General features: G+C 41.5%; 1 protein-coding gene across 1 annotated transcript; it reads left to right on the top strand.

Annotated features, from left to right (window-relative positions):
• Positions 1-99: 99 nt before the first annotated feature.
• On the top strand, positions 100-21,697 carry T265_15739 (hypothetical protein; the record flags this gene model as incomplete). The annotated part of the gene is made up of 11 exons (XM_009179052.1): positions 100-181; positions 12,301-12,380; positions 15,071-15,146; positions 15,919-16,051; positions 16,517-16,638; positions 17,661-17,750; positions 18,404-18,481; positions 19,871-19,996; positions 20,259-20,372; positions 21,145-21,270; positions 21,533-21,697. Coding segments are annotated over 11 exons (1,191 nt in total), but the record flags the coding sequence as incomplete, so codon positions are not given.
• Positions 21,698-27,610: the final 5,913 nt, after the last annotated feature.

The following is a 27,610-nucleotide window of genomic DNA, read 5'->3' as shown; positions in this document are numbered from 1 at the left end:
GTTTCACGAGGTCTGCGACACTGCCAGGTTTCCCAAGCCCAGAGAGATGTGGTCGATAGGCAGAGGATTCACTGCTACATTTTCATTCTTCTATTCCAGAAATCCGTTTAAAGGCAAAGTGTTCCATGAATACCAGCACGAGGATGTATACAAGGGTGTGGTAATTGACTACCGTGGAGAAGTAAGTCCGTGTTCCACAGCGCAGCAATCAAGTCAAGTCCTGCATCAGTTCACCGTGTACCACAAGGGGCAATTAAAATGACACTGCGGATCAAAACACAATACAAACAGCAGAACAGAATGATCAGTTTTGCTATATTATAGAATGGCCAATCCACGTGAACGAACACTAGATATAAGGTCGTAGAAAACACTCAGGCAGCCCATGACCGAGTTTATTCACTCGCAAGCAATATGTCTCTCAATCCGTTCGGTTATGCACAGTTCGGATTTGGAACTGCGATGCAATCCGTAATCACTCGCTCTTTGTGCGTGTTTTCTGATAAACCGATGTACGTGGACCTAGGATGGATATTTCTGTACGTATGCCCAGCTGCCGCAAACCGATCTGTTCGTTCGCAGTTGCACACAGACAGTATAATCTGTTGCCGCACGCTAGTTTTCTGGGAAACTACATTTTCAGACAGAATATTTCGGTAGGCATATTTGAAGGGTATATTTACACGACACGACATATTGAGAGTCTAATCGTCTGCACATTAAATTTGGCACACTTTGTACAAAGGTATATCCCAGATGAGCTCTACGTGCTTTCGCACCGCACCATCTGGTCTGCTTTTCTGCTATAACCAGGTTCATCAACAGATCTAATAAGAAATTAAACAGCAAAATTGATAAAAGCTTTTCTAATGCTAAGCTGACTAAATATAATGCTTCCGATTGCCCGTGGATTTGTTTGGATAGAGGAGGAAAGAGAGATTTTTATAGAATAGGTGATCAAATGTGATAAACGCGCACACACAATAAACAAACTTTACTACCCGGAAGAGCAGTCACGAATACAAACCCCGAAATTCAGGTTACAGCACAACAGGCATTCAGAACGAACAAATCGGTAGTAACTACTTTCATCAGAAGTCCATTGAAACCGATTGAAATATGGGGAGAGAGACAATGGCACAACGGATTTCGATAACCGGTCAATCATTCCGTGTATAAATGGTCCGCTGTCGGAATCTACTCAAAGGATCAATCGCACTCAGGGGATGCAACCCACTTCCCTGCACAGCTCAAATGTTGTGCCGGAGAAATGTTTGCTCAATCACAGCCGCATAATATCAGGCGTTTATGGAGGAAATTCCGACCTTATAATTCGCTCATGATGTCACTTCGGTTGTTGTTGAAACATCCTCAAGGACAAAGAACAGATGAACACTATCTTGATCAACGAACACCAAGTGGAAAAGTTCCAGATCAGTTTTCGATAAAACCATATGGCTTATTGGACATTCGTGTTCAAATATTGGATCGCCTCACCTTCGTTATATTTTCCTCAGTAGTGTTTATATTGTGTAGATATTTAATTAAACAGATGTAGTCATGCTATCAAGGCCGTGTTCCCAAAAGAACGGTGTGACTGTACCAAACGCATGATGATAAAACTAGCTAAAGTGGAAAACTGCTTCCAACCGCCTTCACGCCTTGAAAAACATAGGAGCTACTATATCCTAAAATATTTAACCAATAGACTTCCAGAGAATCGATTTTTCATCCCCATATTCTTGTGGCAACGCAAATAGCAGCAGTCAACGTCGCTACTGATTATATCTGGTAGCTACTGACCTGGGCGTTCGCTCACTGCTGAATCATTCGTGTTAAGTGCTCAATGAATTATTCTCCTTGTGCGGTTATATCAAGCGAACTCTTCTTCAAGACCACCTTAACCTATCTTCTCACTTACAGCGGTCCTGATGACAATGTGCTCATCTTTTACTCCGGTAATGGTTTGCAATCCCTTCTCACCTTCCCAGAAGAAGAAGATGATATGAGTTTAGTTGATTTTGGTAACCACGGTTACAGCAGACAATGTTTTTAATCGCAATCTAAATTCTGAAAGGATCGAAAATGCTTAAGTAAACATATGTTGGCGCATTGATATCGGTAATTCATTTTAAAAGAGAAAAATATCAAAAGCCGGGAAGCAATGTACAACTGTTCCATCCTTATTGGGAATCATCAGTGATGCGTTTGGTAGTTGCAGCGCATAACCGTTCGGCCACGAGCAGCCAACCAACGGCCTGATTTATCCGCACTAAATCAGGATATAACGCCACCCATTCTTCAATCAAGGGATCCACATCACTGGTGACTGACTGATCGAGTGACAACTTCTCGAATGAAAAATCAATTCGCTGTGTGAATGATTGTGCCTTCTGAACTGAGTGCAGTGTGTTCCTAGTGAGATGATACTTGGAAGTGTTCAGTTCAATGGAAATCTCCGTAAATTTCGTGGAACGCGATTAGGGCTAAGACGCTCTCTCTCCATGAACTTATAAGTGGACACATGGTTGAAATCTGTGGTGCAATTGCCAGTTGAAGTGATCTAAAAATCAAGCAGGCAATTCGTTAATCAGATTTTGCATGCTTATTCACTCCAATATTATTATTTGCGGGCTCACTTCAAGGGAGGTACACATTCCTGTCAACAACATAGATGATCAACACTACAATGGACATGCCTTTAACCACTGAGAAATATCGATCTCACGAAAATTGTTTTCTTGACTTTCAACAGCTCGAAGCCATGGATTTGAACGATACCCTCGCGTACAAGTGTTTGCAAAATCTTTTGAACGTATTGGTGTTGTACGTGGAAGCTTGCTACTCGGCTCAGTTTCACGATATTCTTTCTTTAAACATGGGAAGTAACTACCGTAAATTTGTGTCTGGGTGTCCAACAGATCCCGAGTAATAGAAACAGAATAGAGGGAGTAGAAATTGAAATATTGCATTTGCTAGTACAACAAAATAAATTTCCAAATTTAGTTCATTCTTGTCTTCTTTGTGATCCTTGTAAGGAATTAGTTTCTGGCTCTACTCAAAAACCGTTTAGCCAAGGATCACACATCATTCAGCCATCAATGATTGTTATCGATTCTTTTGATGAAATATTTGCATAAGTGTTGATAAAACCATTGTGTATCCCATACAACCTCGGTGAAATTTTGGTGTTCGTTTGCAGCAAACACCAATGCCAAGTGGATACATATACAGTAAATTATAAATGGACAAAGGGGCTTTTGTAGAAAGTACACTTCATCCCAAGAAAACAGGTCTAATGCTTGTGACGTGTATACCTTTGACCGTTACGGTCAGTTGTTTGAGGGATCAATGATTGTTATCGATTCTTTTGATGAAATATTTGCATAAGTGTTGATAAAACCATTGTGTATCCCATACAACCTCGGTGAAATTTTGGTGTTCGTTTGCAGCAAACACCAATGCCAAGTGGATACATATACAGTAAATTATAAATGGACAAAGGGGCTTTTGTAGAAAGTACACTTCATCCCAAGAAAACAGGTCTAATTCTTGTGACGTGTATACCTTTGACCGTTACGGTCAGTTGTCTTTTTTGAGGGAGTTTTACCATAAAAAAACAGATTATACATCCACAGAGTGATCTGATTTTAACCGGTTGAACCAACGAAATCCAATGATTTGTCTCGTTCAGGAGAGTGTTTGGCAAGTGTCGCCCAGTCTGGGTTCCAGACTTCATTATGTTTGAGGAAAAGACAAGGACTGCACCTAGCTGATTAGTCGCAAGAAACATGAAAACCATGATATTATGTCAAGGAAATGACAGCAAACTTCTGAGTAGTGTGTTAGTTCTAGACTCCTTTCAGCTTCATTATTTCTGCGAGACACAGGATGCGTTCGTCGATAATTTAAGCCTACAGATTAGGAAAATTTAAGTGTTAGCATAACTATTGCAGTTAAGCCTGTCAGTGGTGATGGCTAGTGCGGTGGAATTCAGTAGCCAGGTGAAGTCCATTTGATGTTCCAAACCATTTATTTTTTTGTTCTCAAGCATGTAGAGGATTGATGGTGATCGGGCCATCACACCATCAGGATGCCATTCTTTGGAATGGATTTAACAAGATTGGCAGTAGCTGAATGAAGTTGCCTGAGTTCAGTTCAGTTCAGTTCAGTTTAGTTCAATTCAGTTCAGTCTAGCTCAGTTCAGTTCAATTCAGTTCAGTTCCGTTCAATTCATTTCAGTTCTGTTGCGTTGAGTTCAGTTCAGTTCAGTTCAGTTTAGTTCAATTCAGTTCAGTCTAGCTCAGTTCAGTTCAATTCAGTTCAGTTCCGTTCAATTCATTTCAGTTCTGTTGCGTTGAGTTCAGTTCAGTTCAGTTCAGTTTAGTTCAATTCAGTTCAGTCTAGCTCAGTTCAGTTCAATTCAGTTCAGTTCCGTTCAATTCATTTCAGTTCTGTTGCGTTGAGTTCAGTTCAGTTCAGTTCAGTTTAGTTCAATTCAGTTCAGTCTAGCTCAGTTCAGTTCAATTCAGTTCAGTTCCGTTCAATTCATTTCAGTTCTGTTGCGTTGAGTTCAGTTCAGTTCAGTTCAGTTTAGTTCAATTCAGTTCAGTCTAGCTCAGTTCAGTTCAATTCAGTTCAGTTCCGTTCAATTCATTTCAGTTCTGTTGCGTTGAGTTCAGTTCAGTTCAGTTCAGTTTNAATCCAATGATTTGTCTCGTTCAGGAGAGTGTTTGGCAAGTGTCGCCCAGTCTGGGTTCCAGACTTCATTATGTTTGAGGAAAAGACAAGGACTGCACCTAGCTGATTAGTCGCAAGAAACATGAAAACCATGATATTATGTCAAGGAAATGACAGCAAACTTCTGAGTAGTGTGTTAGTTCTAGACTCCTTTCAGCTTCATTATTTCTGCGAGACACAGGATGCGTTCGTCGATAATTTAAGCCTACAGATTAGGAAAATTTAAGTGTTAGCATAACTATTGCAGTTAAGCCTGTCAGTGGTGATGGCTAGTGCGGTGGAATTCAGTAGCCAGGTGAAGTCCATTTGATGTTCCAAACCATGTATTTTTTGTTCTCAAGCATGTAGAGGATTGATGGTGATCGGGCCATCACACCATCAGGATGCCATTCTTTGGAATGGATTTAACAAGATTGGCAGTAGCTGAATGAAGTTGCCTGAGTTCAGTTCAGTTCAGTTCAGTTCAGTTCAGTTCAGTTCAGTTCAGTTCAGTTCAGTTTTTCAGCCCAATGGGCTGTAACCTCCTTGTCAATGCTGGCATGTATAAACTTCTCTGGGAACTGAATTCCAGCCGGCATAATCCGACCACCACGACAGGGCGTCAGATTGAGGTCAAATGTGACACGGAGCTGTACAGACGGGTTTCGCGGTTTCCAAATTATCCGTGTTAACTTTGGCTGAGGAATATATTGAAGCATGTTCTGGTCAGCAAACATGGCTGGAATCGTTAATTTGGTATTCAAAAACGCACAATTTCAAGGAACGTTTACTGAACATATTGATGTGCAACCGATAGAAAACTGGAAGAAAACAGTAGGAACACAAACCCAAGTTGATACCCGTGACTGATGAACTCGGGTCCGTTCATAAGAATATATATGTTTTACTTTGAGTGTCTCGTTTTCTCAATGTTTTGATACCCACTTCCAAATTTCTGTTGACCTAACCTCTGGTGACTCTGTATATGTTGGTATAAATTCCGCTCTTTTGATCAAGTGACCAGTCCTTATTTTGCAAAAACCCGTTAGATTCAACCTGTGAGTAGTTTGCTTGAAAGGACATGAATACTTACCTATTGTGCCGTATGACCCACTAGGTCTCGAGACTCTGGACTACCGGTACTGTCCTCTTCTACAATTTTGCAAATGATTTAGCTATTTAGAATTGACTAAGGACAAGTTCGCAAAAGCACTTCATCAGTGTCACATCTGTCCGAAATGCATAACAAACCATTGTTGATTCCAAGAATCGTCAAATATTTTTGGAACCCACAAAACCAATATGTACAGAGGAAGTCCAATGAAGAGCACGTGCGATTTGATCTAACGGCGGAGGATGGTTAACCGAAAAGAACCTGGACACTTCGCTGCACGGATGACTAACTTATATAACTTCGGTGGATTGTCAACAAACCATGTTGCCTGACTGATTCCAAAATTCCTAAAACAGTCTTCATCGTTTTCTCTTCATCCACATTCACGATCGGCGGCTGTTGCAACAAGCATCCTAACTTGAAATTGACGTTCATCAACATTTCAAATACCTTATTATCAACACCGCAGTATCAGTAACACAATTAGGAATACTGAAAAGACTGCTGGAAATTTTTAGACAGCTGACAACCTGCTTCGCCTTTCTTGAGGCTCATCAGGTAGGCGCACTTCCTGAGACCCCATCAGCAATGTGTTCTACATGACTATTCAGTGGAAGCGAACCATCATTGGCGGTTAATATGTGTCCCCTGACATACCATTGCACGATGGATGCACAGGACGAAAAGGACAAAAACAGGCCAGTTGGCCGACACAGGTAGAACACGTTTTCTGTCGTCTGTCGAATCATACCCACTGCTCAAATTTCGATGTTTCTCGTGATCTCCATAACTGTGCTAGAGGCACATCAACAAACTTAACCCCATCGACTTTGAATATCTTCTAATAAAGTACTTTAAAACTCCATGCGATGCTTACAGGAGATATCTGGGAAGACTTCAGATTGTTTAACAACCAGACTGGTAAGGAGTCTTTTGGAATGGTTTGTTTAGGCAGTTGTTGTCTTACCTCATTATCAGCCTGATGTTGTTGTATCACATTATTCAACCGGTCGATGTCCATGCGCGCGGGACGGCGAAAGATCGACTCCAAGCCAGATATATCTAATCCAGAATCATTATGCCGGTCCGACAAAGAAGAAATTTTGGATACACCCGATGCACAGTACCACACAGAAATCAGCGCAATGGACAGACCGATTAACAGGAGAGGAAGAATCAGTGCTTAGGAACTGACCGAAAAACGACAGGCAAGCAAACACGCCAGTTGGTCACTGGGTTGATACACAACAAATTCTGTACAGCTATTCTTGAAATAACCTGCTACCCACAAGATTGCTGAAAACCCACAGCAACTCACAACAGGTCTCACTTTTCTAGGTTTCATCTGATTTGCATAGAATCTGATGTTAGTTAAAACATGGTTGTTTGAAAATCGCAGACGAATAAATCAATGACGAATCTAAGTCACCGAGGTAATTCAGTGTGACAGTTGATTCATAAGTTCCGAGGATATTTGTCTTGGGACTAACGTACAAAAACATGCCATACTGGACAGTTTATCTGCGGTTGACTAGAGCTGTCACCCCACAGATGGCGGCGGAAATTCCGGGACAAACTAAAGTGAATTGTTATTTTGCTTCCTTAGGTTGCGGGTTTACTAGCGTAAATGATGTCTTTTGCCTATCACCATAGGAGATTGAGCAAGTCGCAAAGAACTTAGCATGTCAATTTTTTTCCAGACTGATCGAGTTTCGAAAACGACAAAAGCGAAACACCCACCTCTCTCCAGGCCCCACCCTGCCAAGGTTTTGGATTTACAACAAGAACCCTAGAACAACTATCAAAGAGCATTGTCTCTAAAGAGCTCGAGATAGCGCGAACTTAAGGGTCGGGGGGTTCGCGGTTTGGGCTCAACCCTTGGGTTTCGCCTGCTCCTGACTAGAATCGGACGGCAGCTCAATCCTCGTAATTCTTTGGGTTGAACGGTACGACATCTGATTGATTGATTTATATTTATTATTATTATTACACATGAACGCCCGCAGTTATGTCGTATTGCGCAAACTTATGGTGAGGTGCTCATCACATGGACGAACGCATTATACTGGGAAGAAACGACCGCCTGGGGCAGTCTATACGTTTCAAGTAGGCCGGGTTCCGAAGAGGATAAATGGGACGCAGATTCGTAAGCGGCATGATACACCGAAAATGTAGCCGACTGGACCCTCTGCAGTAGCCGACCTAGCAAAGGTAAATGAAAATCAGTGGCATGCGAACGGTTTTCAAAGGATGAAGGTGCGTAGCGATGATACTACTGATGGGGGTGGCATGTGAGTAGAAAGTTCTCTTCTTGTAAGCTCGCTTGAAAACGGAGATCTTTGCGGTGTTTTTGGACTTGCGTTGTACCATTTGCTTGGACTTGAGATACACTCAAATAATATCTAGGAACGTTCAGCAAGATGCGTTTAAGGGAAGATGGATGTTTAGTTTTTTTTAGCTAATATGAATATGAGTGGTTTGCCTTCCTGTCCAATAGTCTGTAACTGGTCAGTTGGCATTTTGTAATAAACTACTGCGCAACAAAGGCCTTCTTCTTGTCGCTGATATCATGAAGATGCTGGGACAGTTCTAACTGAGATACACGTTTTCACTATGAAGTTTTAGTGCAAAACCCGCATTAAAGTCCCAAAGGATTTTTGACGGTACTCATAAAGCCGGCAGATACGTGAAAACAAATTTGTAGATTTAGGTTGCTGCTTAGTACTGCCCAAAGCGCATGGGCGCTCAGCGAACTCCTACAAAACACCACAAATCACCATTGTGCACACGTTGTTGGAATAAGTTTGCATAAATGATCAGTCACTGAGCAAGCTGATGAAAATGGCCTATGACACCTTGATTATCACAAACTTTGTACCGCAGACCTATTAGATATGTGGTGGATATTTTTTTCCCATTATCGCCATTCATTTGTAAGGCAAAGTTCGATTCACAGGAGACGCACAGTATAAAATCCCAGGCGCATGATGTTTCAAGTAATCCTGAATATGATGCGTCGTTATTCGCTTCTTATTGCATTCTTGTTCAGTATTGACCTCATTCCATGTTTAGAAGCTGTCGGTTTCAACAATTGGTCATCAATATTTAACGATAATCCGTCAAATAACTGGGTTGTCCTTGTGGCCGGCTCCAACACCTGGGTAAATTATCGACATCAAGTAAGTTTCCGTTGGTTGTTTGTTGGTTTGAGGCTCAAAAGTTCATTTAAATCCCGTAAGAAAGGGTTCTCAAAGTAGAAGTTTGCAACAGTGGTCATCCAAAATAATTTTGTCCAGAAGTTGTCTCCATGGCTGTGATATTTTAGTCAAAAAGGCGGTGAATAGAAGCCACAACTAATAGACGCAATACTAAACACACATTTGGTGCCCTGTATTCGTTTCCTTCAGTATTGCCCTGTCGCAAAACGCTATTTTGTTTTGGGTGAGGTCGATTCTCCGGTCATTTTAAACCCAGATGTTACCGAGGTGCATAAATTGATTCATGTTAATCGTAATCCGACTTTCATCACCCATATATGTTTATTATTGCGTTATGTTAGGTGAAATCACGGCCTGTGAGTGGAAGGTATGGTGTTGTATGAAACACAAATTCGATGGCTTTCAAGCCACCAATAATCGCTTGATCTGACATTGTAGCTCCATTATATTAGAGAAACGCTCCAGGGCTCCGCATTATCATAGTCTAAAGTGACCTGTTGTATAACGCAGGTCTTAAAAACCTCAACAAAACCACTGACGTACCAACCACATTGGCTGTTGCGGCGAAAGGACCAAAATAGCTGGGAAATATGAGCAGATAAATCTGTATTACTAGGTGATATCAAGTAGCGTGTATTGGAATAAACATACAGAAATCCATCTTGATAAAATACGTTCGTCAAGGATTTGCATGAGGTTATATGAGAATTGTACTGAAAAAGATACAGAGAGCCGCACATGACGAGTGTGGCTTTATTCATTCTTAAGTTTCAGTGGGTAACAAATTATTACCACTGAGTTTCGCCGCAATGTGACCAAGTAAATATCACGTATAAATGTTCCGATTCGATAGCAACGACAATGTTCAAAACGCGTTTTGTTGTCTGACTTCAAAACGTCTCATTGTTGAGCCATATTTTCCGTAGACATAGATCATGGATAAAATTTAGGTGCAGGTGATTATGAATTTGTGTGCATCACGTGAGAAGTGTAATCAATTTTCTCTTCGTTCATGGCTTTTCATGACTATAAAAGCCACAGAAACCCGATACAATCAGCACAATCGATGCCAGGTCAAATTACAACCATCGTGGTATATCCTCGATGGTGATGATGTCCTCGTTTAATTTATAAGTATTGTGAAATTAATCGCGTTGATTTCGTCGTTTGAGCGAATGTTAAGCAGACAGACCAGTAAGCTTAACTTTTTGTAATACAGCTTATTGACAGTATAAGCAGAAGAAACCTTCTAAAGACATAGAATGTTTGACCTCACCTGCAGGTTCTGAAAATCCTAAGTCGTTCATTGCCCGATCGAATTTCATTTAATGGCACTGGATGAGGGGATGCTCACAAATTCAACTACTGGTGGTGTTTCAAAGTAAATATACCCAAGAGAATTACCTTTTCACACCACATTTGTCACTTTATTTGCTGTCCACCTTGTCAGGATCTTTGTAGGATACCTTACTTATTCCTGCCTAAAGGATTATTAGTTAACCTAAAGTGTGACATAAGGTTCACAAATGGTCGTGAAAATTTATTCCAAGACACGCGCGGGAACCGACTTCCAACACAATTTATTATCCTTTCGCTTTTTTTCTTTCCGATCTACGTGGCAACTTCTCTTTCCATTCTTTCATTCCAGAAATCCGTTTAAAGGCAAAGTGTTCCATGAATACCAGCACGAGGATGTATACAAGGGTGTGGTAATTGACTACCGTGGAGAAGTAAGTCCGTGTTCCACAGCGCAGCAATCAAGTCAAGTCCTGCATCAGTTCACCGTGTACCACAAGGGGCAATTAAAATGACACTGCGGATCAAAACACAATACAAACAGCAGAACAGAATGATCAGTTTTGCTATATTATAGAATGGCCAATCCACGTGAACGAACACTAGATATAAGGTCGTAGAAAACACTCAGGCAGCCCATGACCGAGTTTATTCACTCGCAAGCAATATGTCTCTCAATCCGTTCGGTTATGCACAGTTCGGATTTGGAACTGCGATGCAATCCGTAATCACTCGCTCTTTGTGCGTGTTTTCTGATAAACCGATGTACGTGGACCTAGGATGGATATTTCTGTACGTATGCCCAGCTGCCGCAAACCGATCTGTTCGTTCGCAGTTGCACACAGACAGTATAATCTGTTGCCGCACGCTAGTTTTCTGGGAAACTACATTTTCAGACAGAATATTTCGGTAGGCATATTTGAAGGGTATATTTTTGTTACACGACATATTGAGAGTCTAATCGTCTGTACATTAAATTTGGCACACTTTGTACAAAGGTATATCCCAGATGAGCTCTACGTTATCTGCTTTCGCACCATCTGGTCTGCTTTTCTGCTATAACCAGGTTCATCAACAGATCTAATAAGAAATTAAACAGCAAAATTGATAAAAGCTTTTCTAATGCTAAGCTGACTAAATATAATGCTTCCGATTGCCCGTGGATTTGTTTGGATAGAGGAGGAAAGAGAGATTTTTATAGAATAGGTGATCAAATGTGATAAACGCATCTGCACAATAAACAAACTTTACTACCCGGAAGAGCAGTCACGAATACAAACCCCGAAATTCATGTTACAGCACCACCTGACTTCAGAACAAACACTAGTCATAAGGACATATAGAACCATGAGGCAGCCTATGACCCGGGTTCACCTCTGCCTTTTGGCGATTCAAATGTGCTAGCATTCCCGTAAAACGAACCACGAAATGTGCATGAGGACCCACAGTGCCCAAATAGTTTCTTCGAGGAAATATCCTGCGATATCCTGAGTGATTCAGCAAATAAACCGAGAGGCGTGTCCAGGACAGTACATTCAGCTAGAGAATATCATAGTTAGGAGATATTCAACTGTAGTTCAGTGGAGTGCTGATGAGTGATACTCACTTCAAGATAGCGGCTATTTCTCACGTATGTCGCATTCCTTAGCCACTGATTTAGATGAGGGCTACTTATTAGTGCTTCCAGTTATTCCATGTTCAACTCAACTACTAAGCCTAGTCTTGTGGATCAAATCCAAATGCCATGCTTGGTAAGCGGACTAACAATTGAATTCTACAGTTTTCAGCATACAGTGACCATCGCGGAAAAATAATTAAGAATGAAAATGGGGAGCGGATCCTAGATTTCAATTGTTTCTTAGGGTGAAAGTGGATGGTTAGTGGGAAGAAAGTGAGTGTTGTGGAACATCACTGTCACAAAAACAATTGGTCATGCATGTTCATCCGTTTTAGGATATCACACGGTTTAACTTCATGAAAGTACTAAGAGGCGATGATAAACTTGAAGCCAACAAGAAGAAGGTGCTGAGAAGGTGAGTTCTCTCGGAAGTGGATAGTGTTGATGCACTTGCTGATCACAGCCAGAATTCAAGTTTTGCAGGTCACCGTCTTCGGATTTACAAAATGCGTGTTTAGTATTCTCGTAAGTAACTTGGTACATAATCTCTTTAAGTAAGCACTCCAGAAATCAGTCAAAATGATTTCCATTACTGCAGAGGAAACCGGGTTTATCCATTTCTGACTATGCTTTATTATTAAATCATAGGAATCAATCGCCAATGTAAACATGTTTCGGAACTATTCATATATGCGCAGATTTTAATGGTCTATGATCTGCTTGGTGTTATACAACTTGGGGTCGGTCGATCTTGGTTTGCTCGGATTCAGGATTTGTTTTAACCAACGGTGTTGAACAACGCAAATAAACACTGTTGCTTGGCTTATCGAAATCCAAGTTCACTGGCGGCGTTGTTGGTTCATGGCGGTCCATAAAATCTGTATCACCATTGACCCATAAAGCTATCAGTTTTCAGGACACGTGTCGCACCTATGTGGGTTGCCAACGTTACAGTCGTTTTTCGAAATTCCCCCAAGCCTTCGTGATCCGCACATGACGAGATGGGAAGCGTCCGAATACAGAGGCAAGCCAGGAAACGAGGCAAATGTTTATTCACTCGCAAAAAAAGTCTCTCCTTTAGTCAATTATACACAGTTTGGATTTGCATTTGCGACGAAATCCGTAATCACCCGCTTTTTAAACGGGTTATCTGATTAACCGGTGTTTCGTACAGGGACCCGCAATGGGTGTTTCCGTACATATTCTCAGCTCTCGCGAGGCGATCCTCTTTGTTCGCAGTTTGTCAGAAATCCCCGTGATATAAAAGCCTTTGTGAAAACTGAGTGTTTGACCGTCTTCAATAGCTTCATGATAGTTGGTGGTCTGCTGTCATTCCGCTTTGCTTCCGGAAACTTAGAGCCTCGTGATTTGTTCGGTCGCCATTCCAAGGCGGTGGTCTGGTAGCCGTTCATATAGGCTTTATGCTGCGGTTTCGCCAGTCGTCACAATAGCATATTGTGCGGCGTTCCCGCATTCTCTCTTCCAAGGCAATCAGTTTGACGAACGCTCATTTCTGAACTCACCCGCTGAGTGGTAATAGATCTGTAGCAATTTATGTCGCTTGGAGTGTGAAGCATTCGCCACCTGTCGCGGACATTATATCTTTCTGCAGCATGCTAGTGTTCTGCAAAACCACATTTGCAGACAGAATATTTTGTTGGGCATATTGAAAAAATATATTTTTTGTTACTTATATATTGTGAGTCTAATCGTGTGTATTTTTGAAACTTGGCTAACGGTGTACAAAAATTTTATCATAAGAGAGCTCGATATGATCTTTTTCCGTCCATTTTTGCGCTTTCTGGTTTGCTTTTCTGCTATAACCATGTTCCTCAACTGATCTAATAAGTTAATGAACAGAAAGATGGCTAATAGCTTTTGCATTATAAGATTAAACAAATTTAAATTTTCCGATCCCGCCTGTAGTTAGTTTGGACAGAGAAGTTGGTTTGCTTTTCTGCTATAACCATGTTCCTCAACTGATCTAATAAGTTAATGAACAGAAAGATGGCTAATAGCTTTTGCAATTATAAGATAAACAAATTTAAATTTTCCGATCCCGCCTGTAGTTAGTTTGGACAGAGAAGTAAAGAGAGATCGTCTATAGAATGGCCGATCAAAGGTGAGTTAACTCAGCTGCACAGTAAACAAGTTTTATCAACTGCAAGAGCATTCGCGAAAACAAACTCTGATAAATCAGTCTACAGCACAACAGCAATTAAGAGACAACCAATCAAAATGTACTCAAGAAACCAGAAGTCGGAGTGAGAGTCTATCGAGTGTGGAAAGCCAGAATGCAACACATTAGAAATCCGTAATCCATCAATCAGACCACGAACAAAAAGTCTTCAGACCGAAACTACTTGAAGCAGCAATAGAATTCAGGGGATGCCAGCCACAACGCAGCACAGTTTGCAATCGACCATTGTGACCCCGAAAAGTGTATGCTCCCTTCAGCCAGTCACAGCCGTATAATATCAAACGTGTATGGAGTAACTTCCAACCCGACCACTCACGCATGATATAACTTCGGTTGCTGATGAAATATTCGCAAGCTGATCACTCCGATCACGGAACGGAATATCAGCCCGTTGAGCAACGACCAACAAACGGAAAATTTCCGGATCAGATTTGCATAACAACACATGGCATCTTGGATATCCGTGTTAAAATTGTAGGACCGGTCTCCTTGTGTATAAAATGTTTCCTCAGTGGTGTATATATTATGTAGATGTTTCATTAAACGTTTAATCGTGCTAACAAGAGCGTACTTTTTTCAAAAGGTCTGAGTGTGGCCATTTCACCGGCAAGAGGATAATACCTGCTAAACTGGAACAGTGCTTCCAAACATCATGCATTGAATACCATAGGAATTAACCGAAGATCCGAATTCTCATCCCAGTATTCGTTGGCCATGCAAAGAGCAGACCAATGGAAATTAATTTAGATACAGATTATATCCATCAGCGTGTACAAAACAATATTCTGAACTTCGTTTCGCCATACTTCCATTTTCGCGGGTTCTTTTTGTGCTTTCCTATCTGTGGGATCGCAAGCCAATAGGCTCTTGTTCAAGATCACCTAAAACGTTCTGTCCCATAACAGCGGTCCTAATGACAACGTGTTCATCTTCTTCTCCGGCCATGGTGGGACTTTCTTTATTACCTTCCTACAAGATATTGTAAGTTTCGTTAATTTTGGTAACGGTTTTAGCACGCAGTTTTTTAATTGGAAGTTATATAGTGAATGGATTGAAATCGCTTGCGTAAACATGTCGGTGCAATGACATCGGTAATACTTTATAAAAGGGAGTTCATAGTCAAGCTGTTATACACACCAACCGAAAAAATTAATACAAGCTACGATGTTCGCATGTCACTCTCAAGATTGATATCCACAGGAATTAGAGTTTGATAGTTCTCGTCAACGTGCTTTAAATTACACCGTCACATAGATTTTGTTTTACGAAGTTTAAGTCGGTCGACTCAGATGAGTTCGCGGTCGATCCATTCAGACTGCTGAGCAAACGTATGCACCATAACCCAAGAAGATGGTGGCATACGGTCGCTCATTGGGCGTAGATGATACGGAGAACGCGTTTACCAAATTCTTCCAGAGAGTACAATATTCTGCTTTTCGCTCCTAGAGCGACATTACTAATCTTTAATTGTATGGACTATTTGTATTTATGTATGAGAAAACAGCCTGTGATGGAAGGCCGAGAAGCAATGTACAACGGTTCCATCCTTATCGGGAATCATCAGTGGGGCACTTGATAGATGCAACGTGGAACCGTTCGGCCACGAGCGACCAACCAACAGCCTGATTTATCCGCACTAAGTAGGTATATAACGCCGATCATTCTTCTATCAGGGGATCCAAATCACTGGCAACTGACTCATTGAGTGAATCATCTCGAGCTCACGAAACTTTTTCTTCTTGTCTTGCGACAGTTGTATGCCACGGAGTTGAACAGCACCCTCGCCTACATGCATTCCAAAAAAAAGTACAACAAATTGGTGCTATACCTGGAGACTTGCTGCTCTGGCTCTATGTTTAAAGATGTTCTTCCTTCAAATATGGGAAGTAAGTAGCGTATATTTCTGGCTGCTTCCTTCAAATATGGGAAGTAAGTAGCCTGAATTTCTAGCTGATTCCTGCATTGATCCTGTGAAATAGCATTCATAATGTCAGTCACAAACATATTATACTTTCACACACTTATTTGATTTTGACCCAACCGAACCCAGATAAACGCCTCGTTCATGAGGGTATTTGGCAAGTTCCGCTCAGTCTGGGTTCAAATCTTGATTAAGTTTCAGGGAAATTCGAGGATTTCATCTACATGATTCGCCGCAAGAAGCACGAAAACCATTATGTTCTTTCAATGAAATGTCAGCGACCTTGGGTGTAATGCGCTACTTCTAGACGTCTTGCAGCTTCATTATTTCTGTGAGGCACAGGATCCGTTGGTTTATGATTTACCTCACTTTTTCACACATCTTTGATATTGACCCATACTCTCTGTTGTCTGAACCCCTAAACCTGCAGTCTACGTGACAACATCAGCCAATGAAGATGAAACTTCCCATGCTATTTTTTGTAAGGACAAGGAAATCGATGTTTGCCTAGCGAACGAATACTCGTACGACTGGATTTTAGATTCGGAATACGTAAGTTTTAACAGAAGTGTTGCAGCTAAGCCTGTCATTTTTGCTTCCAAGCATGAAAATGGTTTATGGCAATTAAGCCCTCTCGGCACTCTTTGGCCACAAAATAATCAAACCATTGGTTTTTTGTCCGAAATCCCCCAATATCCTACCAATCAGGTTTGTCTCTATCTTGCAAAGTGATATAAAAGAGACTGACAAATGTCTGTCATTCGCGCTCTACGATGGAGACCGCCTGATTCCCACCGTGACTGTCCTTGAATCTTGTTATCATTTTCGTAATTGTCTGGTGCTGTAAGGGCATCGCGATAATTGTGGTAGGCCAGCACCAAATATTTTCCCCATCCGTTTTGATCCTGTTCTTTTGAATAGGGCTTCAAATGGATATTGAATGCCCGCAGGGAAGCATCAATGTTGACTACGGATGTTGACAGTGATGACATTGATGTTGATGATGATAACGATGATGATGATGCTGGTGTATCTCCTGAACGCCTTCGTCTCAATACATCTGTCGAAATGAACCAATATGCCAATTACGTCCATTCTGTCAGTTTCTATACAGATTTTCTGACTAAGTGTCGGATGTGTAGGTATCTCGGGTGTACGTTGTAGGCTAGCTCTAAGTTTCTCTTCCTGTTCCACTACCAATTCTTCTTCCATTACAAACAATTTGGAATACTTGAACGGCAGGAATCATCAGCATTTTCCTCTGTTGTTACTCTCTATGGTGATGACGATGATGATGATGATGATGACGATGACGACGATGATGATGATGGTGGTGATGGTGATGAAGGTGATTAGACCCATAGAGCATCAGATCCTCATGATATGTTGTATGTGCATGTATGCTGTCCAGGAATAGCGGGGTGCTCACTAATTTACCAGCATTATGTGCCGTTGTCTTTACTCTAGTTATACTTCCAATGTTTTTAGTATAGCGAACTCGTTTTAAAATTGCTTAAGCTGATCAGTCTGCTGCACATAGCTCCCGTTTGTCATTATCTCTCACCCGCACCCAGAATGACCTAAAAAAGCGTACACTGGAGGAACAATACGTTGAGGTAAAAAGGACTACGGTGTTTAGTCATGTGATGAAATACGGTGAAATGGTGAGTCACAAAATGCCACGGGTCACTTGTGAAAATTCGAACTGTTATGTAAATGAGTGTAATTATCGAGATGACAGTTGTATTTTGTTAACTGTTCAAGGTGATGGTCAATGTTGGAAATACTTGATTAGGAACTTCATGTTCCATAGACGAAGTTCGGAAAGGTTGCTAGTCCAAGCGTCTACATATCTAAGCCTAGCCAGTGTCACTTTTCGGATAACCAGGCAATGGTTTTTGGGTACCTTATGATTCATACGTTTCTGTGCTGCGATACACAAGGAAGTCGAAACACTATGAATAGATTACAAGAAACTCAGAGGAAGAATACACGATGACTAAAACTTCCTTCTGAAAGGTCGACTCTCGAGGAGCCGGTCAATATGCGGCCGCGTGATGTGGTTTCCCGTGGTTGAACGATGACTGCCTCGCACCTGAACAAGCACACTTAGGAGATAATATTAGTGCTACACACCGATGATTGTGAGACCGTTTCGGAAATGATGTAGGTTGATCAACCGGTTTTTCAAAACTAACACCTGAGTACTAAGGTGTGAAATTGTGGTCGCGTGGTGAGGCGCTTCTTCATTGTATGGAACAAGACGCTATCTTTGTTGATAACCAATTGATAGATGTCTGTTCATTGTTTATTTCAGGCGATGGGAAGTCTACCGGTTGGAAAATTCCAAGGTCATTATGATCTACCGATGTACCGGAAAGATGGGGCGATAGCAGTATGTGTTCAGCGCAATATTCAATAATTGGAATAGTCTATTCGAACAGCTGTTTCTTACGCCAGCGGATGTTTGAGGCACCAAGTGACCATTTCACATTCCAACGAAAATCAAAAAAATTCAGTGGCAGAAGCACCTAACATTCTAGTTAACATCGACGAAAACCGCCAAATAAGAGCTGAATTAATAGTCTCTTTTAAAATATCTTTCGACTGAAACAACAGTTATTCCGACAAACCTATCCAGGTGGTATGCTACAAATTTCCAGATAGAGAGATAGATAGATAAATAGACAGATAGATAGATAGATAGATAGATAGATAGATAGATAGATAGATAGATAGAGAGATAGATAGATAGATAGATAGATAGAGAGATAGATAGATAGATAGATAGATAGAGAGATAGATAGATAGATAGATAGATAGAGAGATAGATAGATAGATAGATAGATAGAGAGATAGATAGATAGATAGATAGATAGAGAGATAGATAGATAGATAGATAGATAGAGAGATAGATAGATAGATAGATAGATAGAGAGATAGATAGATAGATAGATAGATAGAGAGATAGATAGATAGATAGATAGATAGAGAGATAGATAGATAGATAGATAGATAGAGAGATAGATAGATAGATAGATAGATAGAGAGATAGATAGATAGATAGATAGATAGAGAGATAGATAGATAGATAGATAGATAGAGAGATAGATAGATAGATAGATAGATAGAGAGATAGATAGATAGATAGATAGATAGACAGTCAGTCAGACTGATAACCAGGCAGATATACAGACAGATGTATGGGTAGTCACGTATTTAGATGAATAGCGGCCAATCTACATGAACGCAGCGGAGCGAGCGAATCGTAGATCAAACACATTGAGTTTCTGATGATTGCGTGTGACATGATCAGTGAGCTGATTTTGAAAACCTATCAGTCCAACTGACAAGCGTTTCACCGATTGGAATTATGCGTGAATTTCATAATACACCCTCCGACGGAACCGAGGTGTTTACTACTGACAATGAAGAGCAAAAATTTCGCCACCTGCCTAACTCAAGTTGCTACCTAATTCTGCAACGGAATCGTTGTTTCAACGAGTTTGGTTGGATGTTTTCATGGCATAAAACTACCCATGAGAGTTGAGGCCCCGCTTCAGATATTCAGCGAAATCGATGGAAATTTAAGTGATGTTTTACGTACTCCAACCTGACGTACAAGAGAATATATTTCGTCAGTAATTTGCGTTACCTTGGCAACCGACTGATTTTGTGTAGTTTCTTCTTAATACTGAGTAGTCTAGAATGTCAATTCTTTCAACCAGCATCGACAGAGCTCCTGTTGACACTAAGTGTTGCTCACCTGTTTTCTTGGTTCCAGCCAAATTCTATAGATAGAAAGCCCTATTGCCAGGCGCACTTGTATACGAAGTCTCGACGCTTCACTGAGGCCGCAACCGAGGACGAACATGAAACCGCTTTGCGAAAGCTACACCGTGCACTTCAAGTTTGTAGTTTCCTTTTCTTATCCAGTTGATCCCTATAAAGGAACTGAATGCACGATAAAATATCAGTTTATTTAAGAGTCTAGTTGTGTGGTGGGGAGTAGGTATTAAGGATGTATGGAAGCAGGTAAACGTCATCAGTCGAATATTTTATCTTCGTTTCTTGAAGCCACCCAAAAATCAAATGTGATTTTTATAGATGGGTGAGAAATCTTATATGGTCTGTCTAAAATCTCCCTCAACTACGCATCCCGCTTCTTTCAGCTTGGCCACATCGTCGAGGAAATGTTCCGTGACATCGTCATGGATGTGACAACCCATCATAAACCAACGCTAAAGGGCTTGTCCAAGAAGGATGAGCTCATGTGTTTCCAGGCAGTATTCGATCAATTCCGGACGCACTGCTTCACAAGTCTGCAGGCAAGTTGACCTCGTGATGCACGGAAACAAGGGTGTGCAAAATATGAGTATATTACCATTCATAGATAGGTAGATGGGTAGATCGATAGAGAGATAGATAGATAGACAGTCAGTCAGACTGATAACCAGGCAGATATACAGACAGATGTATGGGTAGTCACGTATTTAGATGAATAGCGGCCAATCTACATGAACGCAGCGGAGCGAGCGAATCGTAGATCAAACACATTGAGTTTCTGATGATTGCGTGTGACATGATCAGTGAGCTGATTTTGAAAACCTATCAGTCCAACTGACAAGCGTTTCACCGATTGGAATTATGCGTGTATTTCATAATACACCCTCCGACGGAACCGAGGTGTTTACTACTGACAATGAAGAGCAAAAATTTTGCCACCTGCCTAACTCAAGTTGCTACCTAATTCTGCAACGGAATCGTTGTTTCAACGAGTTTGGTTGGATGTTTTCATGGCATAAAACTACCCATGAGAGTTGAGGCCCCGCTTCAGATATTCAGCGAAATCGATGGAAATTTAAGTGATGTTTTACGTACTCCAACCTGACGTACAAGAGAATATATTTCGTCAGTAATTTGCGTTACCTTGGCAACCGACTGATTTTATGTAGTTTCTTCTTAATACTGAGTAGTCTAGAATGTCAATTCTTTCAACCAGCATCGACAGAGCTCCTGTTGACACTAAGTGTTGCTCACCTGTTTTCTTGGTTCCAGCCAAATTCTATAGATAGAAAGCCCTATTGCCAGGCGCACTTGTATACGAAGTCTCGACGCTTCACTGAGGCCGCAACCGAGGACGAACATGAAACCGCTTTGCGAAAGCTACACCGTGCACTTCAAGTTTGTAGTTTCCTTTTCTTATCCAGTTGATCCCTATAAAGGAACTGAATGCACGATAAAATATCAGTTTATTTAAGAGTCTAGTTGTGTGGTGGGGAGTAGGTATTAAGGATGTATGGGAGCAGGTAAACGTCATCAGTCGAATATTTTATCTTCGTTTCTTTAAGCCACCCAAAAATCAAACGTGATTTGTATAGATGGGTGAGAAATCTTATATGGTCTGTCTAAAATCTCCCTCAACTACGCATCCCGCTTCTTTCAGCTTGGCCACATCGTCGAGGAAATGTTCCGTGACATCGTCATGGATGTGACAACCCATCATAAACCAACGCTAAAGGGCTTGTCCAAGAAGGATGAGCTCATGTGTTTCCAGGCAGTATTCGATCAATTCCGGACGCACTGCTTCACAAGTCTGCAGGCAAGTTGACCTCGTGATGCACGGAAACAAGGGTGTGCAAAATATGAGTATATTACCATTCAAAATATCCACATTTACCTTCACGTAAGGCTCTTAGTTAGACCTCCAGCAATTGAACTTCCGGGGGAAATATGCTGCCCACATCACTGGTATCCTTGTTCTTTCCTTGTAATTGGATTATATTCCGCAACATTGTGCTCAACAGTTTAACATTTTGAGAGTTATTTTCTGTTATCCCCAGAAATCATCAGGGCGACTGGACGAAGGTTGAACGTGATGTAGATAAATCTAAATTTTATACAATCCAGAGTGTTATGGAACGGTACCCCCGGTTCCTTGTATTGTGCACATGGTTATACCAAGATTGACATCAGTTCAAAGAAGCTAACTGAGTTCAGTTCATTTCCGTTCAGTTCAGTTCATTTCATTTCAGTTCAGTTCAGTTTAGTTGAATTCAGTTTAATTTCACTTTAGATTTGCTGAAATTAGCTCAGTTTGAACACATTGAGAATTGAGTTCTAACCAGCATAACACAACCACCATGAAATTTTGATTGATTGGTGTTGGGAGTGACACACGACAGTCGTAAATAGAGGTTTCTTTGCTTGTAAATGTTCACTGTTTTGCAGCACTGCTAAGGAAAATACCCAAGCATGATCCTGCCAGAAAATCCGGCGGGAATCGTTAGGTTTGTTCTTCAAAAGCGCACGATTTCGATGAACATTTACCGAACAAATCAACGTCCAAGCGACAGAAAGCTGGATCAACTGGTGCGTTAAAATTGTAGAAAGACAAGCCGAAGATGACACCCATGACTAATTAACTCGGATCAGTTCATATCAATACATCTCCCTTTGAGTGTGTATCGTAGTTTCAATGTTTGACAAGCAATTTCAAATCTCTGTTGACTTAATCTCTGGTTATTCTGTGTAGGATGGCATCATATCTTATCATGGACTTACGTTACCTTTTCAAATACCTCACTATTGGCACAGCAAGATAAGCTACATAAATACATGTGGCTGCTGAAAAGTTTTAGACAGCTGACGACCAGTTCCTCCTTTTGGTGGACGTTAGGAGGAATCTTGTGTGAATACACATTCCTGTTTATTTGAAAGCATTAGTAGAAACCTATGCTCAAAATGTGGAATCCCAAGTCTTTCTCATGCGTGGCGAATATTTTGCTTCCATGATTAGACTGACTTCATATCTGCTATCCTGTTATCTACCTGTCTTCAGGTCCCCGAGGTTGCCCAGCATACATCTCATTTAATGGAGCTCTGCAAAGCAGGATACGAGGCTGAAATCCTCGTGGACTCTGTCCACATCATCTGTTCATAATGCACACGCATATTGTTGCCTGATTTTGCCAAAATAAAATGAATTGCGACTGTTCCTTATCGTGTTTTGCCAACGTCGCGAAACATGTTTAGTGTTTTTCCATCAAGCTAGCCGCCAAAAGATCGCTGGGTAAAAACCAAAAGTATTTAGGTAAAATCGTCGGGATTCTCAGGCCTTGTGGACTCATCAAGACGCCTCCACATATCTGAAGTACCAGCGCACGATAGGTGCTCATGGCAAACAAAATTCGGCCAGTTGGCCGACACAGATAGAACGGTTGTGTCGTCTGTCGACTCAAACACACTGCTCAAATTTCAATGTTTCTCGTGATCGCCCTAGCCGTGATATAGACGCGTCATCAAAATTAGCTTCATCGACCTCGAATATGTTTGCATGCAGCCGTTTAAGACGTCATCGTATATTTAGGTGAGGTCGTTGGGAAGGCCTTAGTTTGTCTAATAATCAGACTGCAAAGGAGGCTGTTGTAATTGTGTGTTTTGGGCAGTTGTCCTTATAAAATATTGTCAGCCTGATGCCGTTGTATCAGATTCATCAACTGGTCGATGTCCGTGCGCGTAGGGTAGGAAGTGTTCGAAACCAGGCTAGATGTATCTAGTCCAGAATCATTATCCAGGCACTCCAAAGAAGATTTTTTTGATACACCGGATGCGCAGTTTCGCACAGAGAACAGCATAATGGACAGACCGATTACCTGGGGATGAACTGACAAATAAAAAGCCAGGCGACAAAACAGGCCAGTTGATCAATCGGTTGATACACAACAAAACCTGTACAACTATTCTTGAAATGACCTGCTACCCATAAGATTGCTGAAATCCTTCGGCAACTCACTGCGGGTCTCACCTTTCAAGGTTTCATTTGATGCGCGTACAATCTGATGCTCAACAAAGCAAGGTTGACGGAAAATAGCAGACGAATAAATCAAAGACGAATCCCCGCCACCGAGGAGATGCGGTTTGACAGTTGATTCACACGTTCCACGGATGTCTATCTTGATACTTACGTAAAAAATTATTCCGGACATGACATGCCCCCTGCGGCTGATCACAGGCTGCGACAGTAGTTTGTTTGTGAAATGTGGACTGCACTAAACAAACACCCGTACAATGAATTAGTTGCTGTTTGGAGTCAGTAACATCACCTAAAGCAGAAGTCAGCCATTACGTAACATATTAGAATTAATAACTTGTTGAAATGGAGCTGGTGAAACATTGAGATCAAAGAGAAGGAAATCGTATCGGAATAATCCAAAACGTGTGTCGAGCACGCTAATTTTACTAGAAGCTTCCTCCAGTGGTGTTTGAAGATGGGCATTCCTTAGATCTATTTTTGTGAACACACTTAAACCTGGTAAACGATACAGTGCATTTTCGGGCTCTTATTTATGCACGTACATCTTAGCAACCGAGTATTTGTCGTTGGCCGCTAGTCTCCACAAATTCTCGGAGTAATACCATCAGCCTTTATTTGTGCAAATATCGGAGTTGCCCAATTCGATGATTCGACAGGAGTCAGTATTTTCTTTCACACACAATGAAGTTAATGCTTGAGGAACGATTTTCCGTAAGCCGAATGAAATGATTCGCCTCTTGAAAAATATAGGATCTCTTTTGACTTCGAGTCTCACCTTGGGTATTTGCATGCCACCTGTAGACTTAGACAATTTTAGAATCAGTTATTTGAGGTCATCCTCTTTCACAGAGGTCAGTGAGGTGATACTGGTTTGCAGTGAGCACAGAATTTTGAGTCAGGTAATCAGTAGTCCCAAGGTTGAAATTTAAAAAATTACAATCGACAGTGGTAACTTCAAACAACCTCACAGGGATGCCGCAACTACCAAATAGGGATACGCAATGTCCCCAGTGATACCGTGAAAATCAACATCTGTAGGCACCATCATCTCACTGTGGTAGAATGCTGTTAGAACTGACTGTGGAATAATAAACCCAACATCACCAGTGTCAACAATGGAAGTACGTTTTTGAATGAAGCGGTTTTAAAAACATGTGACGAATTTCAGACAAAATAGATGGAGAGAGGCTAGAGAAGTTTTCAGTGAATGCCCTCTCGTCATTATTTGGATCAGAAGGTAAGTGACACACCTATTGGATGAACAAATAATTTGAATGTGTACGGATACGCATCCTAGAATTATTTCGTTCAGAGTAATTTAACAACACTGCTTAATCAGTCTTAGTGACATGTTTCACATCTTCGTACTTCTCACATATTTTCCAAACAGTTTGAAATTTTTATCTGATCAAAGCGTCGGTTTCTGCTGTAATCCGTGCAGTCGAATGGGGGCAATGAGCCTATCACACAGCTGGCCTGCCAATTGGGCAGTGCAGTCACGTTAGGCTGCCTGTGTCTGCAGCTGCAATAGGAAATCACCGGCCGATTGAGAATGGGAGCGTACCAACATATTAAACCTGCCTCTTTGGGCTACTATGAATTTAATCGACGTGAAGTGCCGCAAAACGTTTTCTTCAGTGCATTTTACGAACTATTGATTAGAGAATCAGAATATAATAAATCCTCTATCACCTGTACTCCTATGTGCCAGCAAAATGTAGAAAATACGTCGTGATTTTCTTATCATTCAGATCGGATTAGTAAGACACCATATGTCCAACCGTTCTGAATATCCGTCTGCGCTTCGCGCAGCTACATAACAATTTAATGGTTCCGTTTCGCCAGGCATGAATAAATGTTTGAATCGCGACGCCAAAATGTGAGAATTATGTTATGCCCGTATATCTGTATAACCATATGAACTAGGAATTCAGAATTCAGCACAGCGTAACAAGTAACATGTATGTATTGGAATTGGCGTATGTGTACATCGTCTGTAATTTTAAAGCAAGGAACTAATGATTACAGCAATGAATAGAGTATCAGCCACGTCGCAACTGGCTGTATAGCGTCTTTGTATAAACCTGGGTTATACCGTTTCATCAGAGTACTCTAGTCAGTGATCTCTTTTCTTCTTACCATCCGCTGTCTAGAACGAACTTCGTAGAAGACAATTTACATGTTGATATGAATAACCAAACGTTCAGGTTCGGTGGAAAGTTTGCCTATTTACATCTCCAAGTGGGCCAGTTTGACAGTTCTTTGCTACATTTATTTAATGTACTCTTTCCGCTCTTCTTCGCGCTGAATGTTGTGATGGGTTAAGTGCTTTGGCCAGTGCAAGCGTTACGCGTAACATGATAACGTGTGGTATCAAGCGCGTCTCGACCAATATGCAGCTGTTTCGTACTTTTTGTCCATCATCTCATTACCTCTGTCACCTTTTCAATTTTCACGGTGCTCCAAAAAGCCATCTTCCGTTTGATGCACCGCTAACGGACGAGTCCCGAGAAGAAAAATCGATGATATCTCCAGTGTATAACAGCTAGGAAGACCCAATTTAATCGGTTGGCAACCGCAACTGGCCATTTGAGTTTCGAACACGTGGTGCATCTGGTACGGGAGTCTGCTGAGGCAGCACTGATCAGGAGAACAGGGATGATTCAACAGTGGAGGTCCTGGAGAACTGTGTGGACTAAGTCAACGAACAACTTGCACTCATAAAGACGGATTTACAGAGGCATGCACTAACCGGCCAGTGCTACAAATTTTGCATGCCTCGTCACTGCATTAATCAATAACCTCGAACTCGATTACTTGTATATAGTGAACATTGGATTGCTGCTCTATTCCCGAGTATGTTGCTATAAGCCCATTGACACAGTCCACCATAGATTCCGTTATCGACACTGAAGGAAGAGGGGGCTCTGACTGATTGACAAATGTGCAGGCGCATTGCTGAGACGGGAAGCAAGCGAAGCTGAATGCTAAGAATGTGTAATATCCGTGAGAGCAGCGCGGGATTCCGAATGAAGATTGACGGAGAATGCACTCACTGCGCCAAGGCGACAGGTCCCTGCAGCAGGAAAAGCTGATCAGGGCAGACATGAAGCGGACCATCTGGTAGCATATTCTAGCAAGAGCACAGAATCCGTGGTTGATCTAAGGTGGGAGAAATTACTGACGTCGACTATCTGGGTCTAGGATAAAATGAATCCTGCCCAGAACAAAACAAACGGCATACGTTTAAATTATTATAAGATATTCTCAACAGTGAGCGCCGTATTCTCCCGGTATTCCGCCTTGACAGACAGTTGCCAGGATTTGGAAGGCAAGCTCAACACCGTGAAATATCTGGAGTGCTAGAGGGAATCGAAAATCTCAGCAACCGAAGGAGCAGCCACAAACCCATTTACGGTCCGTTTATTCAACCAAAGCCCGCTTGGAGTTTGGTTATAATCACGTGGCGTAAAGTGAGCCACGGGTGGTTGGCGCAGTGCCAGAAATGCTTTCGAAGATCAACAATTGTGCTGTTCCAAATTCCAACCCGTCTGTACGGCAGCTTCCTGGATGAGCAGTATGCATCTGCCAGTTTCTCAAGGACTGGCAGACACAAAGCTTCAAGAAGGTCCGCCACTATCCGTAGACGAGATAGTTTAAGTCACAAAGGTATGTCTAAACCAAAGATATTTTGTTTTCCACTGAAAT

The sequence above is a fragment of the Opisthorchis viverrini genome (assembly GCF_000715545.1).
Source record: "Opisthorchis viverrini unplaced genomic scaffold opera_v5_805, whole genome shotgun sequence".
In the NCBI taxonomy this organism is placed as follows: Eukaryota; Metazoa; Platyhelminthes; class Trematoda; order Opisthorchiida; family Opisthorchiidae; genus Opisthorchis; species Opisthorchis viverrini.
Note: the sequence above shows the minus strand (reverse complement) of the source record. Positions and strands in the feature narration are given on the sequence as shown.